The sequence below is a fragment of the Oncorhynchus tshawytscha genome, linkage group LG06, assembly GCF_018296145.1.
Source record: "Oncorhynchus tshawytscha isolate Ot180627B linkage group LG06, Otsh_v2.0, whole genome shotgun sequence".
In the NCBI taxonomy this organism is placed as follows: Eukaryota; Metazoa; Chordata; class Actinopteri; order Salmoniformes; family Salmonidae; genus Oncorhynchus; species Oncorhynchus tshawytscha.
This window is the reverse complement of record NC_056434.1, coordinates 71,182,609-71,192,970: the sequence shown is the minus strand read 5'-3', so window position 1 is coordinate 71,192,970 and position 10,362 is coordinate 71,182,609. Positions and strand designations below refer to the sequence as shown.

At 39.1% G+C, this 10,362-nt stretch overlaps 1 protein-coding gene across 1 annotated transcript; it reads left to right on the top strand.

Moving 5' to 3' along the window:
- The first annotated feature begins 704 nt into the window (after nucleotides 1-704).
- plek (pleckstrin) lies at nucleotides 705-7,062 on the top strand. Its single transcript, XM_024424882.2, has 9 exons — nucleotides 705-853; nucleotides 3,570-3,725; nucleotides 3,905-4,086; nucleotides 4,229-4,320; nucleotides 4,479-4,663; nucleotides 4,922-5,026; nucleotides 5,458-5,541; nucleotides 5,759-5,831; nucleotides 5,968-7,062. Exons 1-9 carry the CDS (start codon nucleotides 812-814, stop codon nucleotides 6,105-6,107), a joined length of 1,059 nt encoding a protein of 352 aa, XP_024280650.1. The 5' UTR covers nucleotides 705-811; the 3' UTR covers nucleotides 6,108-7,062.
- Nucleotides 7,063-10,362: the final 3,300 nt, after the last annotated feature.

The following is a 10,362-nucleotide window of genomic DNA, read 5'->3' as shown; positions in this document are numbered from 1 at the left end:
ACCACATCCTGCCAAGATAACGACACAACTCTGAAGAGCATAAAGTTCTAACATAATTAGTCAGACGGGGGTTTCAGATGGCCCAATATGGCTATTATATATTAATTAGCCTACACACGGATGCGAAAATAAAATTCATACTTGAGTTTACCCTGATAATTAACTTGTGTAAAAAAAGTTGGTGTCTAACTCCCAGTCCACCATACCATGAGAATGGGCTGTTTGAACAGCTTCTGTTGTTGCGAAATTGAGTTTGCAGTGAGTGATTTCAATTAAGCCATGACAGACTTAGACTTATCTTGCGTAATTATCTTGCGTAATTGTGTCTATCTTTTTCTGCAGCTGAATGGAAAAAGTTTTTGAAGTGGGTGAATGAAATGCTTGTGATTGAAAGGCGGTCATGGGGTTTGTGGGGTTTGTGCAAGTCGTTGACTTGCGTCATCATGAGGAACCTTGCCTAGACCTAAAAAAAAGTCAGCCTGTGCCCACATTCTGGAAACTATAGTTTTTTGGTCTAGTGATATGCATGCTTGACACTGAAATGCAAATGACTGACAACTAAGGTTTGATATCAAACACTTACACAGGCATTCTCTCTTTGATCAAGACAATGAGCAATTGTGGCCATCCTTATTTTACTACCACTGAGCAGGAAGAGGAAGCCAAGCAAGCTGCTAGCATTGTGACACGCCCAATTCAACTTCCACTATCTCTATCAGCACACAACACTGTAGGTCATATGTGAGGGGGTTGAGTGTTCCTCTTGTGTCTGCATCAGTTACTCAGACACAGACACCAGCAGCTAGAGGTCATGGAGCCAAAACAGATCAAAGAGGGATATCTGGTCAAAAAGGTAAGGGGGATAAAGGAAAATATCTTCCTGTCAAATAACACTGATTAGTGTGTGTCTTTGTGTTTAACTTGGGCCAGACTTTAATATTGTAAATGTGCTGTTGACAGTTTAGCTACTATGCGATAGATTATCTCACATTTGAGAGGGTTAGGGGCAAGATCCTTCCATGGAGACTTTGACAAGATTTAGCAACATCAAGACAGCTGGCAATATGTTTGACCAGTTACATGTCCAACTTGAGCTGTCAGTCAAGTGCTTTAAATTAAACTGAAGGTTAGTATAGTAGTTTTAGGACTATTTCCATTTGGCCTTGAGACTTGTTCGCTTTGCTCAATTTAGACATTTAGAGACTGAGAGCAGATATCAACAAAACTGTTTCACCCACAAACCTCATTATCTGAAAATAACTTTTTATTTCTCATGGCCTGACAAATGACTAACACAGATGATGGGTCTCGTCAAAACAGACAGTCTCTCAGTCTGTGGTCAGATGACGACGGATAACCCATAATCTCACTGGATTAATCCAAATCTAATTTTATCTATTGAATAGAAGATGATGGAATAATCTTCCCATACATCTTACAGGTAGAATACACCTCTTCAGAATTGCATAGCTTACAAAGGTTTTATATAATTCTCGTCAATACCAATGACCCCACCGAATATATTCTTTAGAAAAGTATACTTGGTCATAACAGACTTTATATGGGTGAAATAAAGCTCATGGAAGGTTTTACATCTTCCTAAGTCTGAGGGTGCTTTTCAACCTTTCAGACTTTGAATTGTATCTACTCGCCACCCAGGGTGAAGGAACAAGGGGTACATACTGAAGATACGCATGCTCATCCCCATAATCTTTTCAACATGAACAACTTCATAGTTAAGAACACTATAACAATATGGAAGAAAATTAAATGTATTCTACAAGAACCAAAAACATTACAATAACGAACAATCCTTGGATACCTTTTCAGAATTCACCGATAAATTGGTCCACATGAAAGACTAAAGGCATAGAAACCGTAAATGTCTTGGTAACAGGAAATGCACGTATTTCCATGACAAAATTCAAATGCAATTTTGGACTGACCAATGTAGATATTTTTAAATACATGCAACTTCAAAGTTTTACATCAAGTAATTTCGATTCGAAATCTTTTGGACATCAGAGAAATCTTGAGGGAATCGTATTTGAGTCAGAAAATGATACTCATATGATAGGTGAGATATACAAAACCTTGCAGAGAGCTTATTCAACTGACAGTCTCTTAGAAAAATAAATATCTATTGGAACCAAGACTTAAAAATAACTGATATTGGCACAAGATGGAGGGAATGTTGGAACATAACTAACAAAATGACAGTTAACTAAAATATATGCTTAATCCAGTATCAACAAATGTATAGAATATATTACACAAGAGACAACATTCACAAATTCTACAGCACAACGCCAGAGTCATGTCTTAAGTGTAAAACGAACAATGACTCAATAATCCATACCTTCTGGGAATGTTATGGGCGGAGTTAGAAAGTTGTCTTTATTAAAATGTAAATGTACTTTTAATCTGTCTGTCTGCATATTTAAATGACATGGCATATGAGAGCAGTGACATACCCGATGGTTTGGATGATACTTTTCTCATCAATTATCTAGAAAACCGTAAACTTAAAAATTGGAAATCAACCAATCCTTCATCATGAACACAAATGCTTTATTATCTAAATGTTGAAAGTGTTTGGGCGACAGAGAAAAACAAAATGGAGCAGTTTGAGGCCATGTGGCAGAGAGTAATGCGGGCGCTGGAGATTGGGATGTGAGCGTGTGGGTCTGGGCAGAGGTGATGTTGTGGATGTTTGTGAGGCTCTTTATGTTGTCATTTGTATTTGTATGTTTTGTTTTGTTTGTAATTCTTACAAAAGAAAAATGAATAGAACGTGATGTTGTCATGTCACATACTATACTGTTCTTCACACATAAACTTTTGCCTGAGCTATATTCTTATGCGCTCCAATATTTATCAGTTGTTCAGTATCATTGGAACATATTCTTAGAACTATAAGTAGTGCCTGTGATAGCTCTGTGGTGAACTCTCTATGGTGAACAACAACAATCAATAAAGGGAAGGGAAACTGCAACAACATCATTTCACATAAAACTAAGTATTTGTATCATTGAATATGTTATTTTTTGGTGTGTATTACCTTTCTTAAGATTTGTTCTCAAGTAACATCCCTCTTTGTGAGGATGTATTAGGCAACATTCACTCACTCACTTCCCATAAATCTGTCTGCTGAACAGCATTTCTTATGGAAAAAAAAAAGTCATGTGCAGCAGATTCTTAATTTGCATTTATGGAGTAGGGGAAGTTGGGATTGAAAACAAAACACTGCTAGAGGCAGTTGCATTCAAATGCAGAGGTTAATATGTGTTGTTTTATGTATTCCCTCGTCCCAGCCCTCAATATTTGATACATGCATTGTGTAAATGAAATACATTTTATGCCCAGCATTCAGGCAAGTCAATTTGGAAGAAAGTCTATTTGGTAACACTTCACATGATGTTTCTATTATACCTGTTTAATAACAATGTCACCTTTTCTAACGTGTTTCTAACTGCATTGTATTTGTTCTGTAGTAACAGAATACCTGTGGTATTAGGGACTGATTGATTGAGAGTATCAACATATACATTTCTTTCTGTATTGTTCAGGGCACAGTGTTGAATTCGTGGAAGGTGGTGTGGGTGGTGTTGTCTGATGATGGTGTGGAGTTCTTCAAAAGAAAGGCAGACAGTGCCCCCAAAGGAATGATCCCATTGAAGGGAGCTGTTCTGACCAGCCCCTGTCAGGACTTCAGCAAGAGGGCGGTACGGACACTACTAAATACAAGTACAAGTGTCTATCATTACTGTAGTGCTCCAAACAGTCTAGTTCCTGACCTGACCTCACAATTTTGGCAACATACAAAATTAAAGTACTATGAAAAACATTCACCCCCATCCCCCATACATCAAACATGTAATATAACATTGCCCTTTTCTTTAAGCTGGTTTTTAAACTCAGCACGGGCAAGAACCAGGACCATTTCTTCCAGGCCACCCACCTGGAGGAGAGAGAGTCCTGGGTGAAGGACATCAAGAGGGCCATCACCTGTCTGCAGGGGGGCGTAAAGTTTGCCAGGAAGTCGACACGGAGGTCCATTCGCCTCCCTGATACCATCAACCTCAGGTAGGACCTCTGACTTGTCTTACTTACCACCTATGAGCCACAATACGCTTGCAGGAGCTACATTCATGTCTTTGGAACTATAGCCACCATTCACTTGATAACTTTCTAAGTATTGTCTGCTTTGTTGTCTGCCTTTTCTCAGTGAGCTATGTATTCTAATGAGAGACCAGGAGAATGGGGTCAAAGAGCAGAAGCTGGAAAAGGAGAAGAGAGTCTACAATCACTGCTTCACAGGTGCAGTAATACATATAGGGAATTGGGTGACAGTGGATTTCCTTTTAATTTGTATTTATCCAGGTCAGACTAAAGGGAGCCTTATTGAGCCATTGAGTCTCACTCACTGAGTCACATTGCGATAGATCCTACCAGCTTTGATTCTCTTCTTCATGCAGGTGGTACGGTGGTGGACTGGCTGATCTCTAAGGACAAGGCCAGGAACAGGCCTGAGGCTCTGATGTTAGCTACAGGACTCCTGAACGAAGGATTCTTACAGCCAGCAGGGGACGTGTCCAAACAGGGGGTCGAGGGAGGGGCAGTGTCCACCGTCCTCGATGAGCCAAATGCCCTCTACTACTTTGTGAGTGAATGGACTGATTGTTTTTGTTAGTCATGTAGCTGTTAGTGTCTATATATTCTTCCATATTTGCTAGAAGATTTGAAGATATGGTGGTCATTGCTAGAAGACCACACAGACTAGGCGATGTTTGAACATTTCTGTCGTTATAAACATACATATGTAAAAGCTATAATGTATTCTAAGCGAGGATGAGAGGAGACGATGAGATGAGATAATCCTGTATCCTAATGTTTCTTTACATTGTATGGTGTGTTGCAGGCAGACAGTGGGTTCTTCTGTGAAGGCTACTCCAGTGATGAAGACGTGATTGTGAAGGACGAGTTCAGGGGTAACATCGTAAAACAGGGTTGCTTACTCAAACAGGTTAGACTGACAACACTGTGTAAATTGATATTAAATATTTAGTTGATGAACTAATGTGATTATTACCGGATCAGATATGTTGGGATGTTCTGAATGATGCTGTATTACATACTTAAGTTAATTAAATGGATCACAAAATATTATTGTCAGTAAGCATCACTTTCATTTTCAGAATTACAGCTAAGTTCTCTCTTTCACAAGAGATTGAAACATGCATACACTCTTCGAAAAAAAAGGTGCTTCATCGGCTGTCCCCAGACTTGGTAGAAAGTGAGAGGACTGTAGACGGTCTATACATAGGGCCTTTCGATGAGGGAGGAAGTGAAATTTCCCCACAGCACCATGTCTCTGGTCGGTGCTGTTTTCACAACTGATAGTGATCAGAATCAGAAGAGCAGACTGCCTGTCATCCTCTCTTTTTTTCACCCTAGGGACATCGGAGGAAAAACTGGAAGGTGCGGAAATTCATCCTCCGGAACGATCCTGCTTATATTCACTATTACGACCCCACCAAGGTACAGGATTACAGAGTGGAACCTCAACCAAAATTTGTTTCAATTTCGATATTATTTTTCAAGAACATAACATGAAAAACATCTTTCTCTATCTTTACTTCGCTCTTGTCCAATGTCCATAATGTTTCTCCTTCCTGTCTTTGTCTCTCGCTAATCTGCTCTTTATTTCCCCTCAATCCCTATTTCTCTCCCTTCCCCACCCTCACTCTCTCTGTAGGGTGATGAGTACCCTCTGGGCTCTATCCACCTGCGAGGGTCTGTGATCACAGCGGTGGAGTTTGTTCCTGATGGTGAGTTACACTGAACCAAGTCCCACTCTAGCTCAGTGTGACTAGGCCTGTGAAGTGTAATTGCCATTTCCTGTCAGCAATTCTCTTTTAATTTGTTCTTCAAAACATTTTTCTTCTTCATCTTTTCTCGACTCAGCCAAGAGGTATGATGTTGATGGGAATCTCTTTGAGATCATCACTTCAGACGAGACACACTATTTTCTCCAAGCGGCTACATCTGAGGAGAGGAAGGAGTGGATCAAAGCCATCCACACTGTGTCAAAAACCGGAAAATAATCACAACAGGATCCATAGCTACTCTTAACACCTCACATGAAGGGATATGGAATATGGACGGACATGTTCAAAACATTGTTGCAGAGCCAGAAGGAATCCGAACCGATCTGATCTGAATGATCCTAAACTCCGCTTTTAAGGTTATTTCAAGAGTTTTAGGTTTGATATTGTGTTTATGTTGAGTGATTATGAATTTCCTCTTCATATAGATCAAATGCTCCCTCACTTGCTTTTCAACATTCAACAGGATGTGGAGGCACTCTCACCTTTAGATATATTTATCACAGGCAGGCTGTGAAGAAGCGTGCAATGATCTCTGTGTAGAAAGGTGTGAAGTTCTGTAATGGCTTCTGGTGTGGCCTTCTGCTTTTCCTTCCAGCTGCCTGACAGAAATCATTGTCTTACATCAGATAGCTTTGTTCCACAGTATTACACACGTTAAATAAAGATCTACTCTTTGTCTCCACCTTCCGGTTACTATCAAAAAGTTAATGTCCAAAAAAGAAAGTACTGGTTGTAAAAATCAAGAATTGTGTGCCTTTATTATTTGTCATGCACCTTTGGTTTTTGACTCTCATGTTTATCAACTCCACCCGGGAAGATGAATTGACTTTCACGAAAAAGCAGCACGTCAAACCTCTCACCTCAGCTAAAGACCACTTCTCCAACCATTTGTTTCATTTAAACTCGACCTACTCTCCTACACAAACTATTCTTCATACAGTTGACCAGGATTTAGTGCTCAGCGATAAGTGATTTTTGAGGTTGGTTCGATTATTAAAAAATAATCATATTTTTTTATTTCAGTTTCTATTATTTGGGTTGAATGCTGTAACACAGAATAAAACAATTAATTCAAGTTCCATGATGGTAGTGGCTGCCCATTGCTGCTTATCACTTAACAATAATTTATTCACATTACTTTACTTTAATAAAATATTTCAGTTGTTGTATATATTACGTTTGCTTTATTTGATGACTATTATTTAATTCCAAGTCATCACTCATCTCCATAGAGCTGCTGCCTGTGCTGTGTGACAAAATCACTATTTTGTAGTTCTTCAAAGTAATTAAGGCATACTTTTATGACTGCCGAGTACCAGCTATTAATCACTTAAATCATATATTTTCAGGTAGAGATACCTCCCGAAGCAATTTCTGCTCTCTATATCCCCTCATGATCTTGCATGCTTCTGCCTTTTCCTTAGCAGGCTTAAAAAGAAACACACTGGACCAGTAGATGCGGAATTGTATTATGGTAATTGTAGTTAATTACCACGTTGTGTACACTAAACTATGTAGAATATTGGCCTGTTGGAAACTACAACTCCCTACTACATATCACATTTCAGGCTGGATCTGATTTATATCTAGAGAAATGTGTGCATTGAGCTCAGAAAAAAATGAACAAAATGGAATTCAAATAATTGAACCAGAAGTTGGTCAATTAGTTGTTTAAAACATTTTAAATAACAGAAGTTTCGGTTTATCGCTCAGCACTACTAGGCTTGCAACACCTGAAGTTTGTCTGCGTTTTTGGGGGATGAACACAGGAGGGCACTATATGTCAAAATATGTCACTTTAAACTGTTCTCACCAGCATATCACCTGGTCTCGTGGCACGCACACAGTTATCACTGACACTGGTTAATACAGTCCACTTTGAAAGGTAATGGGATTGCCTAAAATTTGGAAAACACATGTAAATGTAAAGGTCAGCAGGATGCTGATTAGTCTCACTGGTTAACATATTTAGTCAATATTCCAGGAAAGAAGAACACCCATTGGGATAATAATTAATAACCAGATTGATACCCAGTGTTGACATTACTGTACTAACAATGATGTGTTAAAGATCAGTACACGGTACACAGTACATTTGGATTACAGTAAATTTCAGGAATTGTGAAAAAATGTGTTCAAATGTATTTGCCTAAGGTGTATTGAAACTTCTGACTTCAACTGTATCTATCTGTGTGTGTGAGAGAGTGTGTGTGTGTGTGTGTGGGGGGTGTACTGTATATTCATTTGCAATAGTTAATATTCTCAGCCATCCAGCAAGGTCTGAGAGCCAGACTTAGCCTTCTTAAATCCAGCCCAAGACAGTTTTACTGCCAGACAAGCCCCATCGCCTGCTGCTGAGCAAGGAGATTTTTCTGATTGTCCTTCCCTTAAGTACAAACAGTGGGTTATTTCAGCTGTGAGTAAACCCACTTTATTATGTGAGGGACTGTGCAAAGTGTCTGGACTGCAGAGCAACCGTGTAGCTGCTATCGATTCTTTGGGTAAAGATGACGGGAGTCTAATGTTTGAAGACCAAACCAAGACAAAAGTACAGAATGACTGTCAAGGAGCCAAAGTGAGTGGAGATTGTTTGGACTTGAGTGGACTTTATTGATGGACTTTCAGAGCTAAACCCTCAGTTTTTACATTTATCCTGTTCTTTTGTGTCTAATTACAAATGGATCAGGCCAACAGTGAGGATTTATTACTTATTTTAAGAGCAGAAAATATACCAGCCCTGATATGTATCTTATCTGATCCCTTTGACATGGAAATATATATATTTTTTATATCACTCAAGTGAAACCGTGCATCTTTCCACATGGTCCTGAAATAAGATAACATTGTTAGGCTACTGTGAGAGAACAAATACAAGATTATGTTATAATACTGTTAATGCATTGAACAGCTTTGATGAGTACTCTCTCATCTGTGTCTATGGGACAGAGTTGGGCCTCTGGGGCTTGAGCTGACAGTTGACTTGGTAATAAAACCTAAAGACTGCATTCAGTTGACAAGGTGTGATGGGTGTAACCGAGATAGAGATAGCCTGGAGGAATAGAACAAAACCCTCACTGTTCCTAATCATCCTGGCACCTGGGCCGTGTTGGGGGTTAAAACAATACCAGGTGCAGATAACCAGGAGATTAACCGAAAGTGGCTTACGATGCCCCCCGATCTGCATGGGGGTGGAACCAGCCATGACTAAGCATTTTTAGTGTCAGCTATATAAGAAACAGGATTCCTCTGGAAGGTTAAGCTCTCGGCAACACAAACTTCTGAGTGTGCGGTCGACCAGCTTCATTATTACTTGTTTGAATAATTGTCCAAATCTCTCTCAGTATACATGCATTTTCACGACACTACTAAAAGGAACATGTTGACAAAAAACATGATCTTTACTGATGACGTCTTACAGTGCCTTCAGAAAGTATTTTGATTCCTTGACTTACTAAATGTTACAGCTTGAATTCAAAATGGATAAATTATGTTGTTTTTGCACCCGTCTACACACAGTAACCTATATAGACTAAGTGAAAACATGTTTTAGAAATTGTTGCAAAGTTAGTGAAAATAAAATACATTAATATCTATTTTAAGTATTCACACCCCTGAGTCTTTGTAGAAGCATATGTGGCAGCAATTACAGCTGTGAGTCTTTCTGGGTAGGTCTCTAAAATCATTGCTAGATGACAATTTTCAGGTCTTGTCATATATTTTCAAGCAGATTTAAGTCAAAACTGTAACTCGGCCATTCAGGGCCATTGACTGGCTTGTTGGTAAGCAACTCCTATTTAGATTTGGTCTTGTATTTTAGGTTATTGTCCTGCTGAAAGGTGAATTCATCTCCCAATGTCTAGTGGAAAGTAGACAGAACCAGGTTTTCCTCTAGGATTTTGCCAGTGCTTAGCTCCATTCAATTTCTTTTTTTATCCTGAAAAACTCCCCAGTCCTGAACAATTAAAAGCATACCCATAACATGATGAAGCCAATGTATGCAGAGCTCCTGCCTTATCAATAGAGGTAAATATATGATTAACATTTGAGGGGCTCTGTCTTCAATATAAAGTACTTCAAATCAAATTGTATTGGTCACATACACATGGTTAGCAGATGTTATTGCAAGTGTAACTAAGTGCTTGTCCTGTAGTTCCGACAGTGCAGCAATAACAACAAGTAATCTAACAATTCCACAACAAATACCTAATACACACAAATCTAAGTAAAGGGATGGAATAAGTATACGGATGAGCGATGACCGAGCGGCATAGGCAAGATGCAATAGATGGTGTAAAATACAGAATATACATATGGGATGAGCAATGGAGGATATGTAAACATCATTATTAAAGTGGCATCAATAAAGTGACTAGTGATCCATTTGTTAGAGCGGCCAATGATTTCCAGTCTGTATGTAGGCAGCAGCCTCTCTGTGTTAGTGATGGCTGTTTAACAGTCTGATGGCCTTGAG